This window comes from Salvia hispanica, chromosome 3 (genome assembly GCF_029641045.1).
Source record: "Salvia hispanica isolate PSC_SH4W2 chromosome 3, Shi_PSC_v1, whole genome shotgun sequence".
NCBI classification, from domain to species: Eukaryota; Viridiplantae; Streptophyta; class Magnoliopsida; order Lamiales; family Lamiaceae; genus Salvia; species Salvia hispanica.
In genome coordinates this window covers 49,857,041-49,873,561 of record NC_142694.1, presented here as the reverse complement: position 1 = coordinate 49,873,561, position 16,521 = coordinate 49,857,041, and the positions used below count along the sequence as shown (strand labels likewise).

Below are 16,521 nucleotides of genomic sequence, written 5' to 3'. Positions count from 1 at the left end.
ATGAACGATGCGTATAAGATTGTAAACATCTATGAGTCAGCGACAAACACATAAATTATGGTATGCTAAAATTGGAGAAATAAAAAGTGGAGAAACTGCCATTGAAGAAGATGATGGAAAAACTGCAATGAAGATGGAGAAACTGTCGATTACGAGAGTGGTGAGAAAAGAGGAGAATTTTCTTTACTGAATACATTTCAAAAAAGTTAATTGAAAACACAAAGAAATGCCTAATATATACATAAAATTCCTAGTTACAATTTTATTTTCAATTTCAACGTGGTATCATCACACACATTTCGGTAAGCCAATTTGTGGGATTATAAAAACCCAAGCAAAAATGTTAAACAAATCGTTACAATCGCATGATGTGTAGAAATTAAATTACATGAGTTTGAGCAATTGGATTGTTATTCTGGCCTCTTTATAATCTGGTATCGCATCACTACAAATTCGGATGAACTGCAAACATCATGCTATCATGCAAATATGAACCTCACTTTAACATTGGTGATTGGCCTCCAATCTTGTCGATGTTATCAATTTTCAGCTTCGAGAATAAGTCTATCTTAAAACTAAAAGAGAAAAATAGGGATGTCAATGCAGCCTGCAACCCGTGGGCTGGCCCAAATAGCCCGTAAAATTTATAGGGTTATGGTTGAAAATATATAACCCGATTAGCCCACACCCGATTAACCCGCAACCCGTTAGGGCCAGACCCGAAAACCCGATAAATTTTTATTGTTCTATTTGTTTGACTCCTAATTGGACACATTCATTGATTATTTTTATAATATAAATAACTAAATAAAATAACTTTAAATTTTATATTAATTATACAAATTATATAGTATTAAGTTTTTATTAATATAATAGTAGTAAATAAATAATTTAGAAATTTCAAATTCATTAAAAAGTACGGAGTATTTAAATTTCTAAAACATGCTTTAAAATATTTAAATTTATGTTTTATTTTGCACAAATCTCAAATATTAGTATTTGATCATATTTGTGTTTGAGTTTAAGTATATATCTCAAATTTATCATAATTAAATATTTTATATTTTATACATAGAATTTTTTTCATTATTTATTGGATTGATCGCATGTTAATTTTATCTGTAGCAACTCGATTAACCCGTTGGGCTAGCCCGAAACCCGAGCTTTTAGGGTTAGGGTTAAATTTTTATAACCCGAAAAAAAAATCACAACCCAATTAGCCCGCACTCGATTGACCCGCAACCCGAGCAGTGTTGGCCCGAAACCCCGTGGGCCGGCCCGATTGATATCCCTAGAGAAAAGATAAATTTACAAAAATTGTATGTTAACTTAGTTCTATTTTTAAGATATAATTTCATGACTAATTTGTATACTTATAATTTTGGTAATTTTATAACACTATAATTTTAGGGTAAAAAATCGTACCTAAATATAGGGAAAAAAAATCGTTGATTTAAATTAGTACTATGAATTAAATATGGCATTATTAACTACTCCATTATGTAATTAAATTATTACATTTAATTGTAAAATATTTTTATAATTTGATATGGTACTATACATTTTTCAAATAAATTTTGTTTTCATCATTATATAGTTTTCTTTCTTTATATTTAGTATTATCTCCCCTCACTTGTTTATTTTGTCGTTAAGACAAAATCATCATAAGCTATCATTTGAATTAATATGTGAAAAAATAATTTAAAAAATCTCTTTATGTAAAAAAATATTAAAAATAAATGAAGTAGCACAATTGGATTTTGGTGATGGACACGTCGTCCATGAAATACATAGTCATGTTTCTACAATTGGTAACACATTTCATTTATCCACACCATTTTTTATCATTCACTCTTTCTTCAAATTCTTTCTGTATCCCAATTCCTTCAAACCCTCTCCCCCAATTTCCCCCCTTTTAGAACTGTACCTTTTCACACTCAACCTTCGTTACTGCTAGATTCGCATCTCCCCACCGCCGCTTCCTTGTGGTTTCACTTCCTAATTTAATTCACCCAATTTTTTCAAAACCCTTATTAATTTCTCACCCCATATCGTTTAAAAAAAGCAATCTTGCAGCGGGCCCTCTGTATTTGTGAAAGGTAACTCACTTACCGTTTTGGGATTCTAGGGTTTGCCATTTTTAATTTTTTTTTCGACTGTTTTTTTTCGTGTAATGCTTTTGGAATTGCTTTGGACCATTAAGCGGTTTGGCATTGTAGATGTTAACTTTTTTTGCTATGTTGTAAAGGGATGTTACCAATTAACAATATATTCATATCATTTTGGTTTTGTGCTTTTTAATTTTTTGTATATATTAATTGGTCTGTGGCTTTGTGTTGTTGTTCATTTTGTAAGGTATGGATGGTTGATGGTAAGTTCTGCCTTAATGATTTTAGTCACCAAGTAAAAAAGTTGATAAAAGATTGAAGGAATTTATCATTTATAGCTTGTTGAATGCTTCTGAATTTATCATTGATACTGAGAAGGTTAGGGAGTATAGGCACTGCGCATTCGAATTTATGAGGTGACTGTTTGGTTACAGATTTTGAATTTGGTTGCTTTCTGCTTTTTGTCTTCTGAAATTTATTGTTTTTACCCCGACATTGTAGTTATTTGCTTGCGAGGTTTGTGTCATATCTAATATATCTGCTATTAAATCTTGGCGTAACCATTGTATCCATCTGTCAGTCAGGTGGTAAAATTTGGTCCTCACTAGATGAATTGGTCCAGTGATTGAAATTGAAAAATTTCCCCTTGTATTCATAAATGACACAAGATTACCATCTGATGGATTGCTTTTCTGTTTCTATCATTTGAAATTTGATTACATGTATTGATCAATGTCTATGAGGTTCTACTGATATCTAATACGTGTTCCATAAATAATCAGTAGCGTAGCCATGGTTGGGAAGAGAATTATAGCCATCTGTCAGTCCGGTGGTGAATTTGAGTCAAACGCAGAAGGCTTATTGTCTTATAGAGGTGGTGATGCCCATGCTATGGAGATCGATGATAAAATGAAGTTTAAAGATTTCAAAGTAGAGGTAGCAGAGATGTTTAGCTGCAATCTTGGTACCCTGGCAATCAAATACTTCCTTCCTGGGAATAAGAAGACCCTTATCAGCATTTCAAATGACAAAGACCTCAAGTGCATGCTCAAGTTCCATAACGACTCTGACACTGCCGAGATATATGTTATGACAGAAGAAATTGCTGCCCCTGATGTATCCCAGATGCTGGGCAGTAGGTAGATATTTTATTAAATAATTATTAGAATCACTATGAGGTAAGAATAAAAACATGTACAAAAATTGTATCTGCAGGTCTAGTAGGACAACTTTGTCGGAAGCTGATGTTCCTGTTGATGCTTCCCCAAGTTTGGTGGAAAATATTGTGGGTGACGTAAACAAGCCTGATATCCTGCTTGGTGCTGATTTTGATGTGGTTGGTGATACTAACCATGATGAGGCCCAAACCATGGTACCAAGTGAAATGCCAATATCCAGTGAGATGCCTATATCCAGTGATTTGCCTATGCCAGTTTCTTTCACTGCTTCATTTGATGAAAAGCATACTAAAGCTGCACAACAGTGGCAGAACAATATCACCGGTGTTGGCCAAAGGTTCAACAGTGTTCATGAGTTTCGTGAGGCCTTGCGAAAATATGCCATCGCACATCAATTTGCTTTTAAGTACAAGAAGAATGATAGCCATCGTGTGACTGTAAAGTGCAAGGCTGAGGGCTGTCAGTGGAGGATACATGCATCCAGATTGTCAACCACCCCGCTTATTTGTATTAAAAAAATGAATCCAACACATACATGTGAAGGCTCGGTGCTAGCTACTGGTTATCAAGCGACAAGAAGTTGGGTGGCTAGTATCATTAAGGAGAAGCTGAAGGTTTTCCCAAACTACAAACCAAAGGACATTGTTAATGACATCAAACAGGAATATGGAGTCCAGCTAAATTACTTTCAGGCGTGGAGAGGCAAGGAAATTGCTAAGGAACAGCTTCAGGGTTCTTATAAAGAGGCATATAGTCAGTTACCACTTTTCTGTGAGAAGATAATGGAAACAAATCCGGGAAGTCTAGCCACTTTCACAACTAAAGAAGATTCAAGTTTTCATCGTCTGTTTGTTTCTTTCCATTCTTGTTTATATGGCTTTGAACAAGGTTGCCGTCCTTTGCTTTTTCTGGACAGTATATTTCTGAAGTCAAAATATCAAGGTTCTTTGTTGGCTGCGACTGCTGCTGATGGGGATGATGGATTTTTTCCGGTTGCTTTTGCTATTGTAGACATGGAATCGGATGATAACTGGCACTGGTTCTTACAACAACTAAAAACTGCACTACCGATGTGTCGTGGGTTAACTATTGTAGCAGATAGGGAGAAAGGATTGAGAGAGTCAATTGCTGAAATCTTTCAGAATGAGGATGTTTATCATGCATATTGTCTTCGCTATTTATCAGAACAACTTCTTAGAGATTTGAATGGGCAATACTCTCATGAAGTAAAGAAGCTTATGGTTGAAGATCTTCGCAGTGCAGCTCATGCCTCTATGCCTGAAGGCTTCCAGAGGCATATGGAAAGCATAAAAAGTATATCAGTCGAAGCATATAATTGGGTGATGCAAAGTGAGCCCGTTCACTGGGCGAATGCATTTTTCCAGGGTGCCAGATACAACCATATGACATCAGACTTCGGTGAGCAGTTTTACAGTTGGGTGTCAGATGCACATGAATTGCCCATAACCCGGATGGTTGATGCAATACGTAATAGGATTATGGAATTGATATATTCCCGGCATACGCAATCTCTGGAATGGCTAACACCAACGTTGACTCCATCAATGGATGAAAGGATAAGGTTGACTCCATCAATGGAGGAAAGGCTAGAGCAGGAAAGCCTCAAGATCAGGACGCCTCCTCAAGTATTAATATTAGCCAGTAACAGATTTGAGTTTCGTGGAGATACCGTTGAAACTGTTGATGTCGAGAACTGTGACTGTAGTTGCAGGGGTTGGCGGCTAACAGGGCTCCCTTGTTTCCATGCAATCGCTGTTATTGGTTGTCTTAACCGGGAGTTGAGGGATTATTGCTCTAGATACTTCACAATTGACAGCTATAGAATAACATACTCACAGTCGGTGAATCCTATTACTAGCATAGATGATACATGGCAGAAGGATACCTCTGAATTGGCGGTGACAGTAACTCCTCCTCCAACTCGTCGTCCACCTGGCCGGCCTACTACTAAGCAAGTTAGCGCCCAAGATGTTGGGAGGCGCCAACTCCAGTGCAGTCGGTGCAAAGGTACTGGACACAACAAGTCGACTTGTAAAGAGTTTTTGTTGGAGTGTTAGGTATATTTTCTTGCTTTCAGCAGCACACTCTAGATTTTCTTTTTTATTGTTCATGATCATACTATGACTAGTTTTCCTGCTAAATCTCAATAAGAGGAAAAGAATTGATTCCATGCATCTCAAGAGTTAGTTCATAAGCATGATACATGTGGTTTTGCATTCATTTGGCATAATTAACATCACCTTCTGTTTTTGAAGAAACTGACTCATTTCATCTTCTTGATTTACCGTTTTAATGTTACAGCGGTAAAGTGCTGCGACATCGAAAATAATGGATAGAATCAGCTATTTTTCGTACTATTATTTCACACTCCCTCTGTCGTAAGATGAGTAAAAAACATGCTTATCTCGGTATCATAAGTGGATCTTCATCCGGCTAAATCCTGTCAACAAGCATGTTTTATTCTTCTATGTTGGCACACCTTTGCTTTTGATGGAAAGTGTCTATCGTTATCACATGTACATATAGAAGAAACATACCTTGTTTTACCGAATAAGCATGTTTTTACAACTTTTGGCAAACATTTATGGTTGTGAAATTGCTATAGTCACACAATTGACATCATTGTTAGAATTTTTGTCGTGCTAATTTTAGCATCTGTTTAGAGAAGAGTGATGTGTTGTGGCATGTGATCAATAGTTAGTACTCCCTCCATCCCTCTCATAAAAGTATGCGGTCTTTCCTTTTTAGTCTGACTTATTCTCCACTAATAATACTTAAACTACCTTTTTTCTTTCTAGCTCTTTCTTACTTTATTAATCGTGCATTAAAACTCATGTCAAATCAAAAGTGTTTATTTTTGTGGGACGGATGGGGTATTGTTTAAATGTAATCAATTGGTGTAGTTTTCCCTTTCATTCTTTAAAACAGGATAACAATGGTCACATCTACTCAAATCGCCGACCTATTAGATGGAAGAGAAAGTCTTATCGACTGAGTTGCTCTTTGATATCATTACAAAGTTATCCTCCTATGTGTATCTTCTGCAGTACAATAGTGTCTTTTGAAAAATAGTTTGATGGATTTTAGTTAATCGATAATACTCCATCTGTCGCATAAAAATAAGGATACTTTCCTTTTTTGCTCATCTCATAAAAACATCTCATTTTCATTTATGGAAAGTTCTACCAAACTCATAACATATATACATTAATTTATTTACAAATTATACAACTAGGGTCCACCATTAAGCACTGATAATAGTGTGGGTCCTACTATCCACCAACACAATGAATTTTAACAACTCTTCTCTCCATCTTTATTTTTTTTGGGACGAATGGAGTAGGAGATAGTAGAAGTAGACATGCCCACGGTTCGTAAACCGGCGGTTCCGGTTCGGAACCGCCGGTTCTGGTTTCGGGAAATGTGGAACCAGAACCGAACTGTGACGCTATTTCACGGTTCCGGTTCCGGTTTGGAACCGCCGGTTTTTCGGCGGTTTTTAACGGTTTTTCACAGTTCCAAACTGCCGATTTCTGGCGGTTTTTCACGGTTCCGGCTTGGTTTCACGGTTTTTCACGGTTCCGGTTTGGAATCGACTGTTCCGACACGGTTTTGGTTCGTAAAATTTGAAACCAGAACCGGCCCACGGTTCAAAATATGGCGGTTCCGGTTCAAGAAAAAAGTCACGGTTCCGGTTCAGTACCGGAACCGGCGGTTACGGTTTCGCGATTAACCGCCGAAACCGAAAACCTTGGGCATCTCTAAGTAGAAGAACATTTCGATATATTTAGATTCCAATTAAACTTAAATTATGAACAATATGTATGGATTAGATATTAATATACTTCTTCCGTCCCAAAGAGTATGAACAATGTGTTCGGGGAAAAGCAAGAGAGAGAGGTGGAAATAATGTTAGTGGATACTGGGGTTCATACTATTGTAATGGTATAACCATATAAGTTGTTAATGGTAATGATATAAGTTGTAAATAAAATGATGTGTAAGGATAATATGTTGTTTGAATTTTCAAAAATTAGAAAGTTCATACCCACTCTGTCCGCGAATAGAAGTCTCATTTCTTTTCGGCACGGGTTTTAATAAATGTTAGAAAAGCGGGTGAAAAAAAAGTTAATGGAATATGAGTCCACTTACATATATATTAGTTTTAAATTAAATGTGAGATGAATGAGTTAGTGGAATGTGAGGCATATATACCATTTAGTAAAAGTGAAACAGGACTCCTATTCGGACGGACCGAAATGAAAAAATGAGACTCTTATTAACAGACAGAGGAAGTACTTTTCAGAGATGAACAAAAAAAAAATTATACTCTTTGGGAACGTAGGGAGAATCATATTTCAAGGTTAATAAACTCTAATTCAGTAATTAGATGCAGCGTGCATTTTGTATACAATACAATATTGTATTTAGAGTTTGAATTAATGTACTTACCAATTTGAATTAATTAGTGGTAATTGAGTTACGCAATTTTGACTAGTACTAATTGATGCAATTGAGTTGTTTACGTTATGAAGTAGAAGAGGAGACGTACAAGCTATACTATAATGAAGTACAATCACACGTGAAGATGAGGGATGTTGTACTATGCTGCTTGCCAGTTGTACTATTAGAGAAGAAGTACTTATTGTATTTCATCAAAAATTGGTTTAGTACATTCACCAGAAAATCCCCATTCCTCTCACCAAATTAAATTAAGAAGCATCGTTGTATAAATAGGTAGGCTAAGTGAATCATTGTTCTTACTCGACTACGACATTTTTGTCATCTCCAAAAACAATGCATACATAATTTGAAGAGCAAAAGGTATGTAATAGTATATGTATGTTAATATAGAGATGTTTGATTGAGGAAATGAAGGGAGGAGACGGGGACGTAATAGTATATGTATGTTAATATAGAGATGTTTGATTGAGGAAATGAAGGGAGGAGACGGGGACGTAATAGTATATGTATGTTAATATAGAGATGTTTGATTGAGGAAATGAAGGGAGGAGACGGGGACGAGACAGAGCATGGGATGGACCTTTCAACACCATTCGCGGTCTTGTTGCCCTTTCCATGCACTGCCTCTTCCCTGGCTCCTCTCCCTCTCTATCTCTTCGTATACATATGTCTGTTTTTGTGTTTGGTGTGTATTGGTTTAATGTATTTTAACTAATTCCATTTTTGATTGGTTGCATCAATGTGATGATCGGATAATTCTAATCCAAACGAAAGTCTTGTCATGTTTTAATTTTTGTCTCAAAATTGTAAAGAATTGTGTCTTACTAGGCGTTATTCTCAAAATTGGACATTTCACTTTGCGGACACCGAGGGATAGATTAATATTGGGGGTGAACCAATTGGTCCTTCTAGTCTCATCTTTGACCAAAATCTCAAATGGTAACTATAAAACTAATTTTCCTAACTGAGAAGCTATTTTTATTATATTTCAAATTTGTGAGAGATGCATAAAAAAAAAATGGCAGGTAACTATAAAAACTAACTTTCCTAACTGAAGTTATTTTTATTAAATTCCAAATTTGTGAGTGTATGCATCTCACCCATAAACAGGATTAGCTTCTCTTTCCCTGATGAGCTACCGCTGCACAAGGCTCTTCTGGGCCCTGCGGGGAGTATCCCAATTACCAGACGCTCTGCATCAGCGACGACCATATTTGTGCTCCTTGTGAATTGTAATACCCGCTTTTATTATTATTTTTTTTTTATGTTAAAATATTGTTTTGATAACGAGCGAGTGATAGACCGTAAATAAAAATACTGTCTTTGTTTTGATTGGTTGCGAAGGAAAGTAGTGAATGCATGAATTGTTGGTTAATTGTGTGGTGTAAATAGTCAATTGATGGGAAATATTGGACGATTGTTTATAAGTACTTGGAATAACACCAAGATAGTAAAATAAAACACCACAATTTAATCAATGCTCTAAATCAAATATTTGGCCTATCACTTTTATCTATCTTGTTCTAGATTTTTATTTCTTTTAGTTGGGACCAATTTTGAGAAGCCAAAAAAAAAATCAATTTCTTATTCTAATCCTGCAGTCAAATAATTAGTCAAATATATCTCCAAACTCCTCTCACACGGTTCCCCCATATTTCCATCTTCCCTAAAATTAAAATCTCTCCAACAAACAAACTAAATCTCTACATTATATCCTCTCCGCAACTAGTGGCGTATACACGTTGGTTAAAGGGGGATAACTGTACCCCCAAATTTACATTAAATTCGTCAATGGCCCAGTGGTAAGATGGCTCTTCCTTGAAGTAGGAGACCCATGTTTGAAATCTACCGAGCACATTTCTAACTTTTAACGTTTATTTAAACTTTCTCTTCTCCAAATTAACTCTTCTTTTTTATCTATATCATATCTAATTCAATTTTATTTTTGTTCTCAATTCATATTTAAGTTTTATTAATTATTTTGTTTTTAACAAATACGTTTACTAGTTAAACCACTAACTTGCTCTTTTTTAATTTAATTATGCATTCTTTCATATTTAACTTTCATTAATTAATTTTTTAATAGATACTTATATGACTAATATAAAGTATATATTTATAATTTATAAAAAACTCAATGTAAATTACTAAATTGATATAAGTATTACTAAAGTACTCCATATTTATAAAACTAACCTCTTTCATATCTATATTATATATTGCTAATTAACAAAACATGAATACATTGTATTTCAAATGTATAATTTAAGTGATACTATAAAATAATTTATTTTTATTTAAAATGAAGTTTTTAATAAAAAAATAAAGAAAAAGATTTTATTTAAAAATAATAATTGAAAAAGCACAACAAAGAAAACAAAAAAGATTAGTCACATTTTAAAATTTTAAGTCGTTGTAATTATTTTTGCACCCCCAAATTGAAAATCCTTGATACGCCATTGTCCGCAACTACATCCAATATCATCCGCCGTTACAGTTTTTCTTCTCTTCCGTCAAGGTAATTTCTCCTTCCATTGAATACGAAAATTTCCATACTTGTTGATTCCATAACCAAAACTCTCAATATCACAGTGTGAAGAAGAGCAGAGGAAACCGTGACTCTTTTTAATACCTTTGCTTGTGCAAATCTTCTTCCTCCCAAAAGTATTTTCTTTTCTTTAATTCCATGTTACAATTCCAAACATTCACGTTAGATCACGGATCGCAGTCAGAGCATATTGTTTGAATGACACTCTTTTCCCAAAGTTTCGATCTTTAATGTGTTAGAAACTGTCTTTTGCTTCACTTCAATTCAATACTTGGAAATAAAGTCTGCCCAAAAATATATGAATCGAACAATTAGAATTGTATTTTGGCACGTGTCCACTGAGTGCATCAAGTACTCAACCATGCATATTGTTTTCTTAATGTGCAGATTGAGCGGCGATAGACGTGATGGATGTTGAGCAAAGTTGTTGGAAAATTATGTCTTGTTTGGTTGTTGGATTTGTCGGGTCTTCATACTCGGCATTTTCTATGTCTTGACGCTTCCGCTAAAATTCTAAATTCATTTAGACTGCTTTATCGTTGGGTTTTATTTTATTTTTTTTAAATTAGTTTTGTAGAGACAGTATTCGACATTTGTTTTAAGTTTCTTAGTTAATCTCTTGTTTTGGTCGAGTTTTGTTGTTTTCCCCTTTCTTTCCCGCTACTATAATCCTTCCCTAGTCGCGATTGACCGTGTTTTCTGTCCTTAGAAAATGCGGGCGGGCGTGACATGAATTTTGTCAGATTCGATTTGGGGTTCATCGGATTCATTGGAATGAAGCCCTAGTTTCTATATCGGTGAACCACCCAAAATTAGAGATGATATGGATTTGATTGACGATGTAGAGTTATGTGTGACTGATAGAGACCTGATATTCTATTTTATTCCGGAAGGGAGCTGATATTCTCTCTGTATATTTATTTAGTTTATTTATGTTTTAGTATTATTTAGTTGCTATGATTTTATTTACTTTCCCTAGTGGTTAGGATTTGATTTGCTTTTGATTTACTTCCCTAGTTTATAGGAGATCTTTTTGTACTACACATATTATAAATATGTGTGGAGTCTTTTATTATTATGAAGCAGAATGAAATTATTAATTTTATTCTCTCTTCTGGCGTTGAAAACGCCCCCCAGCACTTCAACTAGGGTTCTCTTTTTTCTCTACAAATTCACACCTCTTCCTCTCATCTTTTCACTACAAATCGTTGGTGCTCTAGTCCGATAGATCAAGGGTCTATCAAATTGGTGCTTTCATTAGGTTCTCATCCTCCTATTGATTTCTACCACCATGTATGTCTTGCTGTCAAACTCTCCTCCAGACTCTCCTCCTCGGTTTTCTGGTGTTAACCCTGTGAGATGGATTTTGGATGTTTAGGAGTATTTTGACTATCATTTGTTTTCTGATACTGATCGTTTGTTTTTTTGTGAGGTTATTTTTTGACCATCCAGCATTTGTATGGCTCCACAAGTATCGACGCTCGAATCCTAATTGCTCATGGCAAGAATTTCTAGATGTTGTTTATCATAACTTTGATGAGGATGCCATTTACTTCGCCGAGACGAATAAGCTTCTCAACAAAATTTCGGAGGCAGTTGCATATTTAGCAAAAAAGGAGGTCATGGCTAAAAAGGAGGCCAAATCTGATTATGTCGTCGAGACTATTGCAAAAAATGACGATGTGTCAACAACAAATGTCAAGTCTGATCCCGTCATCAACGAGACGGAAAAAGATGACGACGAATCGCCTCAAGCGTTGGATGAGGCAATGGCTTTGGTGGAAACCAAATGTCCTCCACAATCCACTATGGAACGTAAATAAAATCATAGCAACTAAATAATACTAAAACATAAATAAACTAAATAAATATACGGAGAGAATATCAGGTCCCTATCAACTCCCCCACCGTTGAAAACCACCTTGCCCTCAAGGTGGAAGTCGGATCTCGTTGTCTTTGTTTAGATCTTCAAATAAAATTGTATAGACTGTGACCTCAATGAATGGTGGAGAACCCGTCTTCGGGCATGAGATCTCTTCAGCGATTTCAGTGACATAACCAATGATGACAATATTGATTTTTGGGCTGTAGGATTTGATTTGCTTTTGATTTACTTCCCTAATTTATAAGAGATCTTTTTGTACCACACATATTATAAATATGTGTGGAGTCTTTTATTATTATGAAGCAGAATGAAGAATTAAATTGTTAATTTTATTCTCTCTTCTGGCATTGAAAACGCCCCCTAGCACTTCAACTAGGGTTTTCTTTTTTCTCTACAAATTCACGCCTCTTTCTCTCTTCTTTTCACTACAAATTGTTGGTGCTCTAGTCCGATAGATCAAGGGTCTATCAATCACACATAAGGAATCGATGTCTCTCACAAAGTTAGAAATTTTATAAAAATCCAAACCTCCAAATTTAATTAGTTTGTATACCTAGCACATTTGAGAATTTTGTTGCAAAACAAATCTGTATCTTATAATTATCCTTTATTCTGAATTTTGGAGTATTGTGAATTGTCATCATTAGCAAAAAAATATACTCCCATCATTTATTAAAAATATGAACTTATGATATGACATAAATTTTAATGTATAATTGATAAAATAAAAAAGATATAGAAAGAAAAAAAATAATTTAAAGTATTTTTAGTTAAAAATGAATGCTGAGTAGAGAGAAAATTGTTTCTAAAAATAGAAGAAATTTCCATTTTTACTAGAACTCAACCAACTTTGCTAAATTACTATAAAATTCTTTAGCATTCTTTTTAGTAGGGAAATGTACACTACAACCTTATGTGAGCACCACCCACGTTCGACACACACTTAGCATTGTTTGTTTTGATTTATATATCTAGTTTGATTCGTATACATTAAAAAATTTTAATTATTGAAAATTTTAATTTCACATATACATAAAAATCAATGCTCGGTTAGTTATTTTATTCATTTACTTGAAGTTATACAAAAACAAACAAATCAAGCTTAGGTTTTAATGAATTTTGTGAAATTAAAATTTTCAATGATATTTTTTTAATGTATTAGAATTAAACTAAACACCTCATCTGTCCCAAGGTAGTTTGGACATTTCTTTTGAGTACGATATTTATGAAATTGATATATTAAAAGGTTAAATGAACAGAGTAAAGTAAGATACATGAAAAGAGAGTAAAATATTAGAGAAGATAAAGTTTTTTGCAAAAAAAGAAATGACTCAACTACCTTGGAACAATCCAAAAAGGAATACGACTCAACTACCTTCGGACAGTGAGAGTACATAAATTAAAACAAACAATGTTGAATGTGTGTCGAACGAGTGTGATGCTCACATAAGGTATGTAGCATATCATTTCTCCTTTTTACTCCCTCCGTGCCATTAGATGTCGAACAACACAGGTTTTAAGAAATATAATGGAAAGTGAGTTGGAAAAGTTAGTAGAATGTGAGTCATACTTTTATATACTCCCTCCGTCCCATTTTAGGAGCCTCGGTCACTTTTATACACCCGTTTTGTAAAAATCATAATAAATAGTTAAAGTGGAGAAATGATAGAGTAAAAGAGATAATAATGTTATTAAGACTCTTCTCAACATTATTCTCTCTCATACCTTACCATTTCTCCACTTTAACTATTTATTATGATTTTTACGAAACGGGTATGCAAAAGTGACCGGGACTCCTAAAGTGGGACGTGGGGAGTATTATTTTTATAATAAAATGTGAGTGAGAATGTGTTAGTGAAATGTGGGTACATTACCAAAAGTAGTAAAGGATACGTGTGACAAGTATTAATAGACGGACCAAAAAGGAAACTAGTGACATTTAATGGCGGACAGGGAATAACATTTATAAATGATTATTTTGTAGAACTTTACTAAGAATACATCAAAAAGATTGTTCATAGATTTTATGTAATTATTTATTCTGGTTTTTTAATTTCATAATTTAGTTTATGTATTCTCATTTCTCTACAATATTTAATACTCCTTCTGTATCATAAAAATATTTGCATTTGAAATGACACAAGAACTAATGCACATTAATAAAGTTAGAGAGAGGAGAAGAAGGATAATTAAAATAGTGCTAGTGAATGGTGGAACTCACATTATTATTACCCCTTCTTGATCAAGGGAAACAACTACTTAAATACATGACTAGAACGAATTTAGTTAACTATAAGAGCAAGTTAGTTCACTATAAGAGTGATTTAGTTCACCACACGAAGGAGTGAACCAAAATGTCATTACAGTGAACTAAATTGTTGACAGAGTAAATACTTCACTGTAAAGGTATTTTGGTTCACTCGTTGTTTTTAAATTCATATTGTGAACTTAAAACGCCCATATAGTGAACTAGATCGTTTTGATCTAAAGGCTGAGATTTGTTCTCTAGTTATGCACTTAATATTAGTTATACTTTGATCATCTCTCACTACCTTCGTTCCAAAAGAATATGCATTTTGGGTTTGACACGGGTTTTAATGCAAGATTGGTAAAGTAATAGAGAGGTAGAGAGAAAAAGTAATTAATATATTGTTAGTGCATAATATATTGTTAGTACCCATTCTGCACTAACAATATATTAATTACTTTTTCTCTTTACCTCTCTATTACTTTACCAATCTTGCATTAAAACTGTAAATAAATTGATATATATGGATGGTGAGCTGGGGACAATACCAAAATACTAGTGGATGGGAGATCGGACGAAACAAAAGCATAAAGCATATTGCATGATCCTAACAAAAAGCCACCTACCTCAAGGCAACAAAACACTTACAGCATCCAAAAGGAAAAATCGAGTGTAATCAGGAAAGAGGAAAGAGGTATGTCAGTTAGACTAACATTCTCTTGCGACCAAAAGAGATACCATTAGCAGCGTTGTTGTGTTGTTTATTTCATTTATCCGTCCTAGCTCTAATGTTGCTCCACTCGTCATTAATATGCTCCCGAGTGAATGGGAGAGAATTGGACACTGCCTTCTAATCCAAGTACCAAGTCGGCAAAAATGTCATTCCTCTCAATATTTCTAGTAGGTTCAACTCATGGCGGACACTTTTATTCAGATGTTCCTTGTGGTCCACGTAATGTCATAAAACATAGAGAGCTAAATTAAGTTTTTTTTTATCAAATCATCGGTATAAGGTCCCTTTCCATGCTAGGAAGCATATTATGAGGACACATCGAAATTCCCCATCAGTTACAACAATAAAGCATAAGCCACTACCTGCAACTGAAGATGACGTGGGCCAAGGTCTATGGTTCCTCATTGCACATAACACACTTGCTCGTCCTAAATATTTTCTTCATGTTAAATTTTGTTGGCATAACGATTTCCTTTTAAGATGAACCACAAATAAAGTTATGCTCGAGAAGGGGCGAGATTTCTCCAAACAAGGCGTCCTAAATTATCGTGGGAGTTTTCATTGTCCAGCCTCTGATTAACTGCAAAACAAAGTTTAAAACAACGAAAAAGCAGGACCTATCGAGAGCCCATATCCCCGAACCGAATCCTTTGTGTTTTCTCTCAAGACTATGTGATTCAACACTTAGATAAAGGTCCTCGAGTAAACACTCTTGCCAAGCAAAAAGACCCTTCCTCCAAGACAATCTCCAACTACGTTCGCTTTGATAGAAAAACCCAGTTCTTGAATGTAATATTCTTTCTGGGTGGACATGCTATAGAGCCCAGGGAAGAGGTCATTGACGCACTCATCCATTAATTCACCAAGAATTTCATTTTGGTCTCATTACCCACTTTCATACGGAATGTTACAAGGATTGTTCACATTAATTGTATGGAAGTCTCCAATGTGTTTAATATTGTGGTTGGAGCTAACAATTATCTTCTAAAATGGTTTTTGGTCGTATGTGAATTTCCACCACCATTTGAATAGAAGTGTGGCATTTCTAATGGAGATATCACGCGTCCAAGCATCTAAATGGTCAGTACTCTGGTGATCGGTCTACCAAGGAGATTAAAATCGGTGCATTATCTGACACAGAGTTAAGCAATGTTCGAAGAGCGGAATCCAGGAATCCGACTCCCCAGTACCCTGCAAATCTTGTTTGCTCCTTGCCCAAGTACACTTTCTTACAATACTCTGCATATACACTCTTTTTATTTATACCCAATAACCAGGCCATACCATAATTTAAACAAAAATACTAACACTTTATCAACCAAAATAAAAAGACAAA

At 34.8% G+C, this 16,521-nt stretch overlaps 1 protein-coding gene and 1 long non-coding RNA gene across 3 annotated transcripts; both read left to right on the top strand.

Annotated features, from left to right (window-relative positions):
• Positions 1-1,844: 1,844 nt before the first annotated feature.
• On the top strand, positions 1,845-6,452 carry MUG7 (MuDR family transposase). 2 transcript variants are annotated; one of them, XM_048115760.2, is made up of 4 exons: positions 1,845-2,099; positions 2,891-3,247; positions 3,324-5,364; positions 6,236-6,452. In XM_048115760.2, exons 2-3 carry the CDS (start codon positions 2,901-2,903, stop codon positions 5,362-5,364), a joined length of 2,388 nt encoding a protein of 795 aa, XP_047971717.1. In that variant the 5' UTR covers positions 1,845-2,099; positions 2,891-2,900; the 3' UTR covers positions 6,236-6,452. The 2 variants fall into 2 exon arrangements, with proteins under 2 accessions (XP_047971717.1, XP_047971716.1); XM_048115759.2 differs by lacking the exon at positions 6,236-6,452 and adding an exon at positions 5,609-5,938.
• A 964-nt stretch (positions 6,453-7,416) lies between these two features.
• Positions 7,417-9,146, top strand: LOC125211583 (uncharacterized). The gene is made up of 2 exons (XR_007174542.2): positions 7,417-8,131; positions 8,882-9,146. It is a non-coding gene; the product is annotated as an uncharacterized LOC125211583 (long non-coding RNA).
• Positions 9,147-16,521: the final 7,375 nt, after the last annotated feature.

Bases quoted from the DNA above. Each gene is read 5' to 3' on its own strand.
- MUG7 (XM_048115760.2), top strand. From the start codon at position 2,901: ATGGTTGGGAAGAGAATTATAGCCATCTGTCAGTCCGGTGGTGAATTT. The intron at 3,248-3,323 runs GTAGATATTTTA...TTGTATCTGCAG, and splicing joins TCCCAGATGCTGGGCAGTAG to GTCTAGTAGGACAACTTTGT.